The sequence below is a fragment of the Thunnus albacares genome, chromosome 23 (assembly GCF_914725855.1).
Source record: "Thunnus albacares chromosome 23, fThuAlb1.1, whole genome shotgun sequence".
Classification (NCBI taxonomy): Eukaryota; Metazoa; Chordata; class Actinopteri; order Scombriformes; family Scombridae; genus Thunnus; species Thunnus albacares.
In genome coordinates this window covers 20,374,166-20,391,500 of record NC_058128.1, presented here as the reverse complement: position 1 = coordinate 20,391,500, position 17,335 = coordinate 20,374,166, and the positions used below count along the sequence as shown (strand labels likewise).

Below are 17,335 nucleotides of genomic sequence, written 5' to 3'. Positions count from 1 at the left end.
CTATTGCTTCACCACAGTGTATTTTTTGCACTTTTGGTACAACTCCATAGACATGTCTGCACTGATGAAGATCTTGTGGCCCTCGTAGAGCAATGGGTTGGTTTTGTTTGCTTGAGTGGCCAGGTGCAGAATTTTGTCCTTCTCCCGGTAGTTGAGAAATTTGTCGATAATGCTTCTTGGTTTACCTCCCTCCTCTGCTCGTGGTCCAATTTGGTGTGTGCATTCTATCATAGGCCGAGTTGGAAAGTTATCTTGGCCCAGCATCTCTAGTGAAGTTTCCTCTAGGAAACTCTCAATTTCCTGGGTCCCACAACTTCCTGGGAAGCCTCGGAAGCAGAGGTTGAAGCGGCGGCTCCTATTCTCCACATTGCCAATTCTTATCTCCAACCTCTTTATGATGTCTCCTTGGCTTTTCACCATTTCCCTCAGGGCAGTGTTGGCGTCTTCCACGTTGCTGACTCTGCTTGGTCATCCCCTTTCCAAACATAGTCATTTCAATCTAGATTTTCTTTACCTCTGTAATGACATCCTTTATTTCCAAGGAAATGTTTTTGTTTCCCTTGCACATTTCAGTCAAAAACATTATAATTTCCATGTTTGCTGGGTCCTCCACTGGCGTGGACTGTTTGTGTCTTTTTCTTCTGGTACTATATACCATTTGATTGTGACATTTTCAGAGGCAGTGTTAGGGAGGTTATTAAATGTGTGTACCGGACTTGCAAAATTGAAGAATAAAAGCGAGAATTACAAAGTTTTTTCTCACACGCCAAAAGGACTTTACTCCACCTGCCACCGTTTACCTGACCGCCATACCAGAAAATATAAGCCTTCATTTCAAGCCTTCAATTATGCGTCATTTCTGTTTTGAGTTTTGGGTCAACTGTCAAAGAATTCAACAACTATGCCACTGTGCTTTATTGTCAACTTGTATTATTGTAGTAGTTTGAGCCGTGCGCCATCCCAAAATGATGGACAAAACAGGATTTCTCAGAGGCGAGGCTGAAATAATTAAAACTGACTAACTTCACTCTACAGGAACCTTACTTTATCCTGCAGTGTCCTGTGTTTCTACAGTATATAACATCGGGGATATTGTTTAGAAAGAAATTTGAAATGGGAGCAGAATGGTGAAAAACACCTCAGAGACCTCCCACTTGGTATTATTTTATACTGGAAACATCTCTAGATTCAATCTTTACTGTCTGAAATTACACAGTTTTCCACTAAGGAGATACGTAAGTAAAACTTTAGATACATATTTATTAGAAGTCAAACAAAATGCCAGTCCTGTCTTTCTGCTCACTCACCTTTGAAAGAGCTTCTCCTCCTTAGCCTTGAGCTTTTGCTTGAATTCTCCCACTGAGTGGCTGATCCTGGCATCACAGCTCAGCTTCTTTGGCTTGTAGCAGAACCATGGCTCGCCTGTGTGGAGGTCAGTGTAGTTGCACAGTGGCTGTTGGGTCGGACGCAGGCAGACATTACATGTGGTAGTTTCAGAGACTGAGCCTGAGCGGAAGACACTCTGAAAATAAATCCTATCTGGCTGTTCTCTGGTTAGCCTGTGCAGCACCGTTACAGCCTCACTGGGGTGAACCAGTGTCACCTGATAGGACAGAGAACCACAGTTCAAAGTTCAACCCCATTATTTGGTGTCTGTCATGGCATTAAAAACAAATAAAATGAACACTACTTAAAGGTACACACTTTTTTCCAAGTGTAAACCAGATTGAAACCAGTCTGGCTAACGAGCTTACTACCAACAGTAGTAACCCTAGGCCAAGTAATGTTTCATACGACATTATTTTGTGGGGTTACATGTTACGTTAAAAAAGTTCACTGAATAAGATGCTGGCTGCGCAAAGCCTCCCACTGATATTCCTTTAAAAACCCTAACCCTTAGGCAATTTTGTTATCTTAATTCAAATATTTTCCCACAATTTCCATTATCACCATGGACAATTATGGCACAACACTCAATAACAGTAACACTTTACAATAAGGGTACATTAATTAACATTGGTCAAGCATTAACCAAGAGTTAACTAATGTGTCTAGTAATCATTAAATGGTAGTGTTCATGTTAACTAAGGTATTAATGTATACATTATTTACATTGTTACAGTAATAAGCATTCACTAAAAGTTAATTTATACAATAATAAGTATTAAGTAACTGTTAACAAATGTCTCTTGTTAACATTTATTAAGGATTTACATGTTAATTAAGGCACTAATATTAGTAAATGGTTGATAAAGATATTAACATGTAGGTCATGAAGTTCACAGCTAAGTCATTTCATTAAGAGAAAAAGTAACACTTCATAAATGTAAAAGAATGCTGAATAAGCATTACTTAACCATAATTAACCATTTATTAATGTTCTTTGTGATGCTTATTGTAAAGTTGAAAACATGTATTCCCTAACTAAGAGGTTAGTATCGAAGTGAACAAGCATGGTCAGCTCTGTACTAAATCTTGTGTAATGATTATCAATAAAAGGCTCAAAAACAAATGATTAATAACTAAACAGCTACATACACACAGCACTACCGAGAATGAAGGCTAAATACTGAATATCAATAGCTAGTCACTGAAGAAACCAGCATGACTGAGTTAAACACTAATATAGAACCAATACCTTCAAAAGTTACTTTCACAGTACAACTTTCACAAAGGTTTCATTAATACACGTTGTTGAACTGCTTATTAATAAGTCCAGCTGCTTATTTAAGAGTCCTACTTACAGGCAATGTTTTCCATGACACAACAACAGGATGGCACAGGGCTCAACTTTAACTTTTTGAGGTACTTGTCATTCAGACCATAAACTTATCTTGCACTTGTCCAGGCACAAAAGTTACTTCTCTGGGTAAAAATGACAATAGCATCCAAACGGTGTAAGGCCCCTGAAACTACTACTTTTGTCATGGGGTGGGCGTGTCACGGATATGTGGTGTTGACAATATTGTCATGGATGCATGCAGAGAGGTGGTTGTCTGCATGGGTGTATTTCTCTACACTGAGCTGAAATGAATCAAGTGCACATAAATTAGGTAAATAAATATTATTAACTTAAATATTTTAAATAAATAAATGTTAACAATATTTTTGTAAGTAAATAATAACAATATTTATTTGTAAAGTAAATAAATAATAAATAAATAAACAATATTTATTCACAACACATTGATAAACGTAGGCCTTATGGATGATAGATGGATCAATCAGCTTCTATCTTAAAAACAAACCTCAATTCTCACACTGTCTATATGGTCTTTAATATAGATCAGTGTTTGTAATATAACAAAATAACAAAACTTACTTTTGGGGAATTCATTTGCTCAAACTTAAAGCCAAATCAAGACAAAAGTTTGACTTATACATGAATGAGTCAGATGAATGATGAATCAGCATTCTGTGTTTCATAATAACTGAAACTATCTACCTAAAACTTTAGCTTCACTGAAGAGCTTTTCTAGCTACTTACTTTGTGGTCCTTTGCCTGACATTATTATTTGATGTTGCACGTCAGTTTATGTCATATATGATCCTCTGAACTTTGATTCATTTGTCTGTCTCATGAAAGTGGCTCCAGTCTGCCTGCTTCAGCACAGAGGGTTTCTTTTGTTTTAAATACCCATTTAGCAGGAGCAGGTGGTGGTTTGTTGGTCTATGCTAACAGTAACAGCCGTCTCCGTGTCTGATACAAGGCTACAGTGTTCAGATGAAAACAAAATGAGCGCTCCTAAAAGCTGCAACAGGAACTGCAATAGGAGCTAGTTTGAGCTAATAGCTGTTAAGTGATGGAAAATTTGTGTAAATGCAATTTCTGAATTTCAAAGGTGGCTAAATGGCATTTATGTGCGTTTAGCCTCCACTACAGCCCTGATTACAATACATCATATACAGTACATGCAACACAGATATGAATACGCGGGAGCCTACCATTTGTTTTTATTTGGGTCTTTCAGGAGGGGTGGGAGGTCAGCCAATGTTAAGGGAAACCCTGATATAATGTGAAGACACATTTTGTTTTTTGTTTTTTTGTTTGTTTGTTTATGACTTTTAACTTGTCCAGTGGGGCAAGTAAATTTCTCGTCAGACAAGCAGACAAGCCCTAATGTTGAGCCCTGATGGCAGCAGATGAGGTTGGGCTAAAATCTAACATCCTGTGGCAAAGATATGCTTTTTACTTTTCCTGCTTCCTGTCCCAAACAGCTGTACAATTAGCCAAATAACATTACAGAATATAGATGCCTGGAGGGCAGAACACTAACTAAAACGTGACATTTTATTGAATAAGTACACTGAAACAGGAGAACTGTCAAAGAAAGTAACATTTGATGACATGTACAATGTCATTAACAAATACATTGTACTAAAAAAAACTAAGGACATTTTATTTTATTTTTTTTCATTCTTGGTTACAAGAGCAATTTTGATTTTTTTCATTGTGTTTTTTTTCAGTTTTGCATAAACTGAAATGTACTGTAATAAACCTGCCAACGTTAACCACTCGCTGATAGATCTTATCTACCAGAGCTAAATGAAGCAGTGTGTGGACATTACATTACTAAGACTCAGGGTTTTTAGCCTACCACATATGACAGGATCAGGAGCTTTAAAGGTCCCTCTCACCATCCAAACTCACAGCAGGAACCTCAGGATCTGAAAGCACAGAAGCTATAACAAGTACAGGAGTAACATTCACTTCCTTAGCTACAGAGTCACTTGCATTACAGGTTAGAGCTAGAACTTGATCACCAGGGCTAAACTGGTGGTGCTCAGTTTGAAGGTCATGCAGTTCCTTCATATCAGCCTGTGCACCTTCCATATTTCTTCATGCCGCTACACCAACTATGGTCAAATGCTCAGACGGCTGGCTAACAACTGGAATGGGACAAAGAAGAGCATGCTCAACAACCCTCCCAGTGAGCTGGCAAGTATGGCATGACTTACCATATTTGGAGACATCACATTTCAATCGAGTCCAAAAGAAATAGCGCAGGACACGGTCATAGGTTTTCTTTACCCCCAAATGTTCACAACCTGAATAATTGCTTCAACAACAAAGTCGAAAACACAGGGCACCCACTTCCTCACCAGCAAATCCTCCTGGACAAAGTACCCATGAGCAACATCTTGTACTTTTCAGCTGGCAAAACCTCATCCCACAAAGCAAACAGAGATGAGTCAGCCCTCTGACTCTTCACCCTATTCTCCCTTGAAACGGACAGAGGAAGACCTTAACTATACCCCAGAACAGACGGGTCTGGATCAGACATGTCACAGCTCTATTCATGCATCACTGCTGAGAAAACACCTGGATCAGGTGGGTCCACAGCAGAAACATTATGGGTCAATGGACATGTCACGGCGCAGTGTCATCCAGCCCCCCAGATGCTAGCAGTTTGGAAATAATCACAGGAGACAGCAGCACATCGGCCAACACAGCATTACCAGCCAAGTTGTTGCCCAAAATCATAACCACATCATCAAGTAGCAGTGCAGGACGCACTATGACAGGAACAATGCTCTGTACCAGCTCACAATCCAGCACAATATAATGGCACAACATAGGAATTAAGCCCAGCTCCATACCCTGCATCAGTACAAAATCCTCGGGCGAAAAAGGCAGCACCAACTCCACAATAAATAAGTGTTTAGCACCAGTGTCACATCTTAATCGTAACACGCTTGTCAGTACCAGCCAATGACATAGCAGCATCAGTGATGAACTGTACAGAGCCAGTTTTGGGAATCAGAACTAGTACTCAAATCCACACACAATGGTCTCTGTTCCAGAACTGTAGTACATAGCACAGCTGGAGCATACAACAGCGAACGAGGCAAAGGCAAAAGATGCAGATGGATAATGACACTTAGCTCGCGACTCCAATGACCGTCCCCATGACAGTAATTACACACTCTGGCACCTTCAGGTCGCCCCATAAATGCAGGCTTACCTGAGGAAGCAGGTGAAAATTTTGCACCACCATGGGAGTTACCACAGCTGTCATCCCCATTTGTCCCATCACCCCAGGAGCACATTTCTGAAAAATTTCCCTAATGCTTCAGCACAAAATCATCAGGCCAGGCTTTATTGGGCCAGGTGTTCCCAGTTGGGCTAACAAACCACCTGTAGAGCAGACAGACAGGTGAATAAACAGCAAACCAAAGATGATGGGTCTCACACGTCATTAAACATTTCAGTGGCAGTTCTCCTGTTTCAGCATACTTATTCAATAAAATGTCATGCTTCAGTTAGTATCCTGCCCTCCAGGCATTTATAATTATATTTGGTTAATTGTACAACCTTTTGGGAAAACTTCCTTGTAAGGAAAAGAAAACATATGTTGGCCACAGGAGGTTAGATTTCAGTCAAACCAGAGCACTGAATGTTCGTCCGCTGCTATCCTGGTTGTTGTGCAATAGAAAGCATTGCCTGTAAGTTGGAATCTATTAATAATCAATTCAACAATGTGTATTAATGAAACTTTTGTAAAAGTTGTACCATAAAAGAAGATATTGTTTCTAATAGGTATTGTTGTGCCATAATAGAAAGTATTGTTTCTATGTTAGTGTTTAACTCAGCCATATTGGTTTCTTCAATGACTAACAATTAATATTTAGATTTTAGCCTTCATCCTTAGTGATGCTGTGTGTATGTAGCTGTTTAATTACTATTCATTTAGTTATGAGCCTTTTATTGATCATCATTACATAAGATTTAGCACAGAGCTGACCATGCTTGTGCACTTGGATACTTATCTCTGTATAGCAAACATTACAGTAATTACGTTGTATTTTGTCCTTTCACTTTCACCCTGTTTTCACATCTTCATGCACCTTGAGTCTGCAATAAATATTTAGAGCTGAAGGCTTCATTCTGACTCTCATGTTGTTTGTGAATTGGGTTTGGCTAGCTGTCTACATGTGGTGGCTTCACTTTAAGCAGGACAGATAATTCGTAACATTATAGAACACTACAGTACAGTTTCAGTTTACTTACTCTGTAATTATACTGTCTTAGAAACATTGCAGAACATATATGGTAAAATATACGGTCCCCTTTTTCAGAAATCCCCTTCACTCAAAGCCATGTTTTTCATGGTTAACTCCTCTTAAAAGCTCTTTGATTTTAATTCAAAATGTATTATTTTTTATCAAAATAACATGCAATTGGCATGTCTGTGAGAAAAACTTTTTTGTGGTTATTGTCATAGAACAGTGAAATTGTTGAATCACTTTTTCATTATTCCTTTCAAAGAACGCCAAAATTGTTACATTTTCCAAAGAAAGTAATTGCATTTCCTTTAAACATGAAGCATAAAGTCTTCATCTTTTTAAATTTGGAATGAATCATGTTGATAACAGATGGTTGTCATGATGAACTGATTTCCAGTTGGAAATGTTTCACTCTAATAGCTGTGTGATTGTTTGTTTCAAATTTACAAGGGTCACAATGGGCAGTAATACATGGTTAATTGTGGTTAAGTAACACTATTCAGTATTCTTATGCATTTATGATATGATAGGCTATAAGTTAAGGAACATCTACATGAAGATAAAGGAACAAGCAAACTTCTACATGAAGACCATGATGTGTGTCCACTGATCTCAACTTTACAAAATATGTCATGAGTTGAACATGGACAAGTAAGTGGACAATCATTACCCTTAAATAAAGATTTATAAAATCATTTTTTTCTTAATGAAATGGCTTAGCGGCAAACTTCATGACATACATGTTAATTAATATCTTTATCAACCATTTACTACTATTAATTAGTATCCTAATTAACATGTAAACCCTTAATAAATGTTAACAAGAAACATTTGTTAACAGTTTCTTGCCTATTGTAAATTATTGTTAGTTAATGCTTATTACTGCATTAACAAATGTTAATAACATCTTTATACACTATTAAATAGTGTCTAAATGAACACCTTAGTTAACATGAACACCATTAGTAAATGATTACTAGAAACATTAGTAAACTATTGATTAACCGTTAGTTAATGCTTATTACTGCATTAACTAATATTAATTAATGTACCTTTATTGTAAAGTGTTACCTCAATAAAATACTAGCAGATCATTTCTCATTTCCTATAGAATATCTTGCCAAGGATCAAATTTTGCAGCTCTGTTTCTCTCTCACCACCAGCTGGGTATTGCAATAAATTACATGTTATCAATAACCATGTTTGGAAAAAAAGTTTTCAGAATCAAATATTGCATTACAGGTGGTCAGAACTGACCTGATCTCAAATTTTATTTCTGAGAACTTTGAACTCATTGCTAAATCCTGAGAAATCGAGATTTTTTGTTGTGATGTTAACAGAATATTGGACCATCCTTGTAAATGTCGCCTAAGTAGTCCTCTTTTTAACAGTTATGCCATCACTGTGGTGTGGTAAGGCTTTAACCTTTCCCCACTGGTCAGAGAGAGGTATTCATCTTTTTAACAACATTATACATGACAACAGACTCCAAGCATTCCAGGACATGAAAGATGTTTATGGTCTGCTCGGCTCTGCCTTTCTCTTTTACTTTTTTACCTTAGTTTCCAAATTTTACTGTTTTGTAATACAACTCACTGTGTAATGTGTAATATTTGTCGAAAAGACTTGAAAGTCTTGGATTTCCCACTCTCTGACTGATCCAGACGAATTGGGCTCCCACTGCTTCACAGTGTGCAACCCAGCAGTCTACCTATTCCCTTGACTGTGTATCTAACAGATTTTAACTGCTCTTTTAACCAGTTTTTAACATTTGTGTGTGAAAGAACTTGTCAGCAATTCAGTGATGCAGATTGTCGGAACATTTGTACAGTTTTTTGCACTCCTTTGTGTGACGATGCTGCTTCTGCCATGGTGTGGCAGGAGGAATGAAATTCTTTCATTCCTTCTGCTATCAGGGTGCTAAATGCCGACAGCAGTAAATGAAATGTGGTCCAGTCCCCATAAACATGTAAACTGTGAACTCTACCATTCGTTGACCTGTTGTCACTGACATGTTGATGTGTTGATGTGCATGTTGGAATGCTGCTGCTTGACTGAGTTGTATTTATTTTATTTTTATTTCATTCTGTTTTTCTATTTATGTGAACCACGTAGACTGTGAAACCGAATTGCCATTTTGGGAGAAATAAAGTTGTCTGAATCTGAATCTGAATCTTGAGTCAATGGCATCTGCTCAAACAAGTATTGTTAATAAAAATATGTCCTTTTCTCCTGCTTTGCTTTTGTTAAATGATGAAGAGGTCAAAACTCACTTGTGATATATAGAACAACTTTATTGTAATTGTTTCAGCTTGTGGCCTTCATCAGGGTCACAGTGTTGGTCTAGCAATAAAGTAGTTCTATATATTGTAAGTGTTGCTGGAGTTTTTACCTCTTTAGACTTTTTTCCCTTTTCTGTGCACCTTGGAAGGAGGTGAAGTTGTGCCAGAAACCCCTACTCTGTTTTATAAATGATGACACAGATTTAGATGCATTTGTTTCTCACTGCTGTATTATGTTAGCTTGATTATACGCTGCCAATAAATTAGTTGCCACTTGATGGAAAACACTGATTTCTCAATATGTTGATGGTATTTATTACTCTTGGACATAGTGTGTTTAAAATTTCCACTGCCACATTAAATGACGCTAAACAGGATATTTCTTTTCCAGATGGTGCTAGAGAGCGGATCAAATCTTTGATTACTGAATTGGTTTAGCACCTCTCTCCTATGCTAGCAATCAAATCTGGACTATGGTAGATATGACGACATATCTCTGCCAAGTCAAGTCAATTGTATTTATATAGTGCCAAATCAGGACAGAAATTACCACAGGGCACTTTTCATATAGAACTGGTCTATGTGGTTTGTCCAAATGGTGTTGCTGTACCTAGCTGTCCAAGATGGCAGACCCGCTCAACCAATTATATTTAGGGATACAATGGTGACTGGGTCCACCCACTTACTGTCAAAAAGAAAAATCACTTGCGAGTGAGCACATGAAAGTTTTGCAAGCAGGAGAGCAATGTCTGTGCACTCGTGGATAACAGTCACGCTCTCTTTCAGATTCTGCTTGCACTCAAAGCATTGTTTTCTCTTTGCAGGCTACAATATTGCTTGTGCATGCAGAGATATTTTGCACACGAGTGCTGTGAAAACACTCGCAAAAATAATATGTATGCGCAGCTGTTTGAGTTCTGTGTGCAGCTCTTCTACATCCACACTTGTGGATCTTGTTTGTACAGATTTTGCAGATTTTTGCAGATATGCCATCATAGGTAGACTGTCATTTTGATTTTGATGAGAATGATTGACAGCATACAGAATAATCCAACCACTGTATGAAATAAAGGACCCACTATTTTGAAAATTCCTAAGGATTCTGAGTAGTAAATCTGCCCCCGATATCATTGTAAACTGCATATGTGCCATGCAAAACCAAAAAGTCGATAGGCCAGTCCAGCAATACTAACTGGGGGGTGGGGCTTAGCTAATGGTCAGTTAGAAGATTGACACAATCACATTTAACATCATAGTTTTTAGCATCACCTCAACCTGTGCGCTTCCTTCCCAGAGTAAAGAAAATACAGCAGAGTAGGAGCCATTGAGATGATCCAGCACTTGTCCAGCCACACCTGCACCAAGTACTCGGTTGTGCAGACGGGCGAATAAGACATCTCCCCCAGACTTCTTAGGACAGCCGTGGAAGTCATACATTTTGATCATAACTTCCAGCTGATCCCCTACATGCCACTGTTGTCCACCTTTCTCTGGGAGAATAGTGAAGGTGCAGTGGGCAGGATCGGTGGTCTGCTCCAGGGAAAGAGGATCTGGCAGGGACGGAGTTTCAGGCCAAGCAATGGAGTCTAATAGGAGGCGTTCCTCCAGAGCATCTTCAGGGGTCCGTGGCTGGAAGCTGCAGAAGCGGTGTTGCAGGTGAGGTCTTGGAGCAGGGAAGGTGGTGATAGTTTTATGCTGAAACTGGCAGGGGGTCAAGAGAGTGATGTGACAAAGATATATATATAAAAAACTTTCTAATGTAAGACAGATGAACTAAATGACACAAAAGGAAGAATTTTCCTGCCCCACGTCAGAAAATCACCGAATATTTGTAGGGGTTGATGAGCGAAGCTGATCAAACACTCAGTGATAACTGTGACATGAAAAAGGGAAAGAGTGGAAAACTACAGTCAGAATATCCTTATAATCCATTTCAGTAACAACTGTAGCAATAATTTAAATGTTACTTTTCATATTGCTTGTCTGCAGTTATACAGGCTGATGAATTTAAGGTGTGTTATTTATCAGAGAGGAATTTTCCTCCTTTTCTAAATCCTTCTTAATTAATTTTCAAATTAGGACAATGTTACAATTTGATTATGATGTTAATATTTAACACAACAGTGTATTTAACAGGGTTCATACTACTTATTCTGATGGAAAATTAATACAGTTTTTTGTTTCCTGAATTAAGTGGTTGTACTAACAAGTATTGTCTGTGTTGCAAAGGCCTGATATATGTGCATTATTCCTCTGTGCCACAGAGCTCCATTGTTGCCCAAAAACGATTAATATCAATTAATTAATCAGTGAGCCACACTGTTGCACTGGGTGACATGTTCTTTTATTACCATTTACATGGAGATTGTAGTTAATTTAGAGTCAATCCCACATACACTGTTCTGCTGCCATAAATACTGGGTAATGCAGCAAATGCATATTTATCTGTCACTGAGAATAGTCCCCAACAAATTCACTATTTTCAACTGATTGACTAATGTTGGCTAAAAACTACAGTAGATTTAAGAAAGTGGATAATGAAACCATAGAAGTTTTTCAATGGGCCCGTTTAGCTACGTTTTAGCCGCACCATGATGATATTTGACATTTCCACTATACTCTCACAACAGGGGTTAGCTGCACCACTTTGGTCTTGCTTGCTAGCAGGGCAGCAACCCCCACCAACAGAACCATGTCATCAGCACCTGAGGCCTGTACTACGAAGCAGGATTTGGGGTTAGCGAGGTAACTTCACGTTTAAATCTGGGTTTTCAGTCCTATGACGCTGGTTCACTTCTTACTGGGGTTCATCACCATGGTAACTTATGCTTAACAGCTAACCTGCTCCGGAGCAGGTTAACTTCAGAGGATTTGATCACAACCTGTCAACACTCCGACCGCTGACCAATCAGATCACTGGAAAAAAAAGAGTCATCATTCTTACAAGATCCCGACATGGACAAAAGTCCTGAGTTTACAATAAAGTGACGAGTAAAAAGAGCGATATATATTTTAATAGGTCAGTGGAAACATTTTATTGTTCCAGACTTTCTATTTCCACTCTGGTTTCAAAACAGAGCTCCTAACAAACAGAGAGATCGTTTACGACAATAATCACATAATGATGATTTTAGCTGCATTTTAATTGTGCAAAGTCAATTTTATCCCTGGAGTGATAACTGACAGTGTGGATGATTTTACACTCCGATTCCACCACTGCAGCTCAGAATAACAGAGACAACTGTGTGATGATAACTCGAAATAAATAATCCACACACTGTTAATTGCTTCAGTAGCAGAAACAGTCTGACATTACTTTTAAGTTTCTTTTTTATGTGACATATTCAGAATGGTTTCTTCATCATCCAACTAAATAGCAAAAAAATCTCTCTGTACTAAAGTCATATATATAATAATTCCTACATGTATTTTAAGCCGTAGCCTACTTATGTGGAAATTATTGCTAGTGTTTCTGCATCTTCTTATTCTGTTGTATGATCACAGGCTGTCATTTACATCGCACTTGGTTGAATATAACTTTTTTGCTGTTTTTAGCAGAAGTTTCCCACAAGTACTTGGTATCACCGTTTCACTTCATATCATGAGGTACTTCATTCATGGCTCTGACGATGTCGCTCGTAATTACAAACCCCGCCTCTTTCACATGAACGTGCCCATAGCTGGATAGGAAAACCCCGGGTTGACTGAGCAGGTTGATAACCAGCTTCGTAGTACTGGTTATCTGGGCAGCCAATGTTAGGCTCAGTGAAGCCAGATAACGAAAAGATATCCTGGGTATGTTGAACTTGCTTCGTGGTACAGGCCTCTGATTGGCTCAAAAATATGTCATTGTATGCAAGTGACAAGAGAGAAGGGCATTTAAGAGTCACAGCATCAGCCTTAGCTCAAAACAACTCCATACACCCTCCAAACATCCTCGATAAAGGAAAAAAAAGCTGTAGATATTTGTGACTTGTTTTTAAAGATTTACATGTACATCTTCAGCAGGAATTAATGGGCTTGGGTCTGAGAGTCATAGACAGGGTAGGGAAAGTATTGAGAGATGGACTAAAACATTGTTGGTTTTGGTCTTTTCAAAGGACTTATTGACAATAAGAAAAATATAGATGAAAATAATAAAATGAAAAACTAGAAGAGCATTTCCTGAAGACAATGCATATGATTGATTAGTTTGGTTTTGCATTGATGTGTTTTCAGTAGTTTGGAAGGCTATTATATGCATTTGAAGCGTTCAATGTAGTAAAATATTTGAGTGACTTATATTTGCATTTGAATGCAGCTACTTGTCTGTAATCACCCTCATAAACTCAAAAATAATTCCTAGAATTATGTAGTCCACTACAGTTCATTTGCATGTTGAAGTAAATATTTAGAAACTTGCGTGAAGTTGCTACTTTAAATGATGCCTGTTATTAACGCACTGGAAATGAAAACAGCTCATTAGCTTAACGTATGTTGTATGTCAAACTATGAGTGTTGTAATCATGAGTTCATAAAGGGGTGATAAGCATGTGGAGATTGAATGAAGTTGAATATTTGAATGGAGTTTCCACTGCATTGTATGTATGGGCTTCATGACAGTCAATGAAGAGATAGGTGACAAAAATATTTTAAAAATCATGTTTTTCTGCAATAAGTCATTAAATATTCAAAGTCATTGCATAATCTACACATAATTCTGCACAGTTTGATATAAGAATGGTATGTGTTGGTTGAACGATTTTCGAGTTGCAGATGAGCATTGTGCAAAGAAATGCAGAATAAAATAACAATATTATTAATAATAATAATAATAATAATAATAATGAGTATGCAAAAGAACATGAGTGTGACTGCTGGGCAGCAATTACACTAATAAAAGTATATAAAATTAAAGCTGCAAGCAGCATTGAACAGGCCCTCACGCCTTTGCGCATGTCGGGTCGCGGCACAGTCTAAGGGTTTCTGTGACGGGCATGTAAATGTCTTCAGACCGTTCAAGGAGATAAACGTCACTTCCTTTGTCCACTATTTTGCCCACTGTTGGGGCTGCTTTACTGAAATTTCGTAGGGGGCGCTATTCAGCCAGTTTGCATCACTGATGGAATAATGTCATGTACACGTGTTCATGCCGGGAGTCTTATCAAACATGTAAAGTTTGGTGCAGACGGGAGCATTTACAATAAAGTTATAGCAACTTCCTCTGTCATGGCGAAACATCAAATCTCAACGGTGTGAGGATGAGAATTTTCTGCAGGGTGAGACATGTCTGTCTTGCTCACACCTGTGTCATAAAAGTCATGCAAGTTTGGGCCCATTCACTTGAATTTCAATTAGTAAATTGAAAACCCTTGATGAGTTTGTGTATAAAACAAAATAATTTCCTTATTTTCATCAAGTCTATTTTTAGGAATGTAAAAACTTTTAACTAGGGATGCACGACATTGGATTTTTGCCGATATCCGATATGCTGATATTTCCAACTCATTGTGGCCGATTGCCGATATCTGCACATATTTTTACCAGCTGGCTGAGGAGGCTAGCGTTTATTTAAGGTCCAAAATTGGCACAAAGTCATACTTTGATGAGCGCACTGCGGATTTCCTGTTGGATTTAGGTCAGGGGTGTCAGCATATGATTTGTAGGTCTTGATGAGACGAATAATTGGGTTTTGGTTCGATCTCTCTATGACATTCCTAGGGGCCGTGGCGGCCATTTTAGCCCTTTGGGCTCAGGCCCTAAATATAAATATTTTAATTAGAGGTTGGTGCTGTCAGCCAAATGCAGGATTGTTAGCAAAAGTACCATTTGCCTTAAATTGCATTTGTTTACAAATGTTGATGAAGAACATTACTTATCCAAAGCCACATTGCATATGAAAACAATATCCTGAAATCTGACTATTTCAAACAGGGTCCACCCCTCAAGCAGTTCCACTCAAGACCTAATGCTCACCTCCAGGACGTCCATGTTAAAAAGCACAAGGATGAAGACAAACACAACCAGGAAAAGGGAGATGGCAGTATACTTTGAACAGCAAACAGCCTTCATGATTGATGATCAGTCTTCACCTGTGGCTATAAAATGACACACAAACACAAACACAAAAAAATTAACAACTTGCTTGGCTGCATTTTTGTTAGTGATTACTTGCAAAGACAGAAACTGACTTGTGAATTCATCTCTATACAAATGGTGTGATACCTTTGCCTTTCCATCATTTCAACTAAACTTAATCCAGTCATCCAGGAAATTCCTCAGATTGATCAACTGTCACAAAGGCCATAAGCAACAAGTGTTTATGTGTGTTACACACAAATGCATTTCTGTCTGGGTTGAAAATGTTTGAGCAAAAAATCTACATGTATCCCAGGCCTTTATGAATGTACCCCATAAAACGTACAGAAAGGAGAAGGAAAAGGAGATAGACTTGAGGGAAATAACAGAAAGAACTGGAGTCAGTTAGGTCAGAGGCTGAACTGACCACAAACAGACAGGCACACTCCCACAGAAATGGCCCATGCCTTCTAGGGGGGGCCTGAATCCAATGATGTTATTCAGCAAAGCACAAATAATGGGTTTTTTACAAACATTTATTTAGTACAAATATTTTGAAAATTATTTGTTTCTGAGTGAAAAAAAACCCATGTCAAATACCAGTGTGCAGGTCGGTTACATCGATATCTCAGTCTCTCTCTTCTGCTCTGCTGATACGTCTATCAGCATGTCTCAACGAGGGAAGTCACATCCACCTGCTACATGCACATTTCCTTACTTGGACATCACTCCCAAAGTTGGGGGTGTTCCCCAGAGATAAAGTTGAGCTACTGACACAAGCAAAGTGCTCCCAAGGGACTCTCCATAACCTGTTGTTCCCTTTCTCCTTTCCACAAACTTAGGTTGTAAAAAATAGGCAATAAATGAAAAGTGCAAAGCAACAATCGCCTTTGAAGTTCTTCTCAACACGTTACATGCTGTACAGTCTCTGTGTTATGGGTGTATAGATAAGTAGAGGTCTGTCTGCGCATTTGTGATGCACTTGGTTTTAGCTCAGTAGTCAGCGCAGTCATGTATGATTTAGGAGACTCAAGTTTGAGACCCGGTGTGGGGACCTACTTCATAAGATAGTTTATTCATAAACACTTTAACACTTTAATATCCTAAAATTAAAAGCGTAATAAAACAATAGCTGGATTTTTCCACTTTTATTCGAATACAAACACAAATATAAATGATTTTGCTGACAAATATAGATACAAACGTAAATACTGGGCTCCCTGCACATCCTAGTGCCTTCCATTGAGAGGTAGCTTACAGCTAATGTGCAGTAATTTTTTTTGGCTTTTTGGAGCAAATAAACACAAATGGTCCAGCAGTCAAACTTGCACGTTAGGCCAACATGAAAATTTGCATCATGTTCTGTCTGAACACATCATTACAAAGTAGGTGCAAGGTACATGAATTTCCAATATTTTAGATTAAGATGTATGGTAGATAGATACAGTCTATCCACTATCATTACAGAAAAATGACTGTGAGTGTGCATCAGAAAAACTGTGTATGCCACATATATTTTTTTCTACAACAAAGATTAGGTTAACAACGCTAAACAGCACCTTTGTGAAGTAGCTGCCATGCTGTTGTTGTCTATTTTGACTTTCAGTGCAATAAATTAGCCTATTCTGACCCAGAGCCATAACCATCTGTCACTCTCAATATAAGCTTGTCTATAACATAGCCATAAAACATCCATTCATTTAATGGATACTTTAAATGAGTGCAGTCATTATTTGCATATGCTTATCAAGTAAAACTAAACAGGCCTTCAATAGCACAACAGCAAGTAGACAAGATGACTAGAACTGAATCTGATGAATTACCAAGGCTCATAAGCCTACACAACATTCCCCCACATGACATTTACATGAAAATTCATTGGGACACAGCCTACCCGTGTAAGTTGACAGTTTAAAGGGCAAGATGGTGTGGCTTGGCCTTAAATGATTCAATTATTTCATTTGACTAAAAACGAAACACAAGATTAG

The 17,335-nt window shown here is 38.2% G+C and overlaps 1 protein-coding gene across 1 annotated transcript in view; it reads right to left on the bottom strand.

Annotated features, from left to right (window-relative positions):
- LOC122975285 (NXPE family member 3-like) overlaps positions 1-17,335 on the bottom strand; it is a 55,825-nt gene that overhangs the window by 9,720 nt on the left and 28,770 nt on the right. Inside the window, exons 2-4 of the mRNA XM_044343635.1 lie at positions 15,246-15,367; positions 10,560-10,991; positions 1,308-1,603 (exon numbers count right to left, since the gene is read on the bottom strand). Coding sequence (XP_044199570.1) covers positions 1,308-1,603; positions 10,560-10,991; positions 15,246-15,341 — 824 coding nt within the window. The 5' untranslated portion in view covers positions 15,342-15,367. The remainder of the gene's footprint in view (positions 1-1,307; positions 1,604-10,559; positions 10,992-15,245; positions 15,368-17,335) is intronic.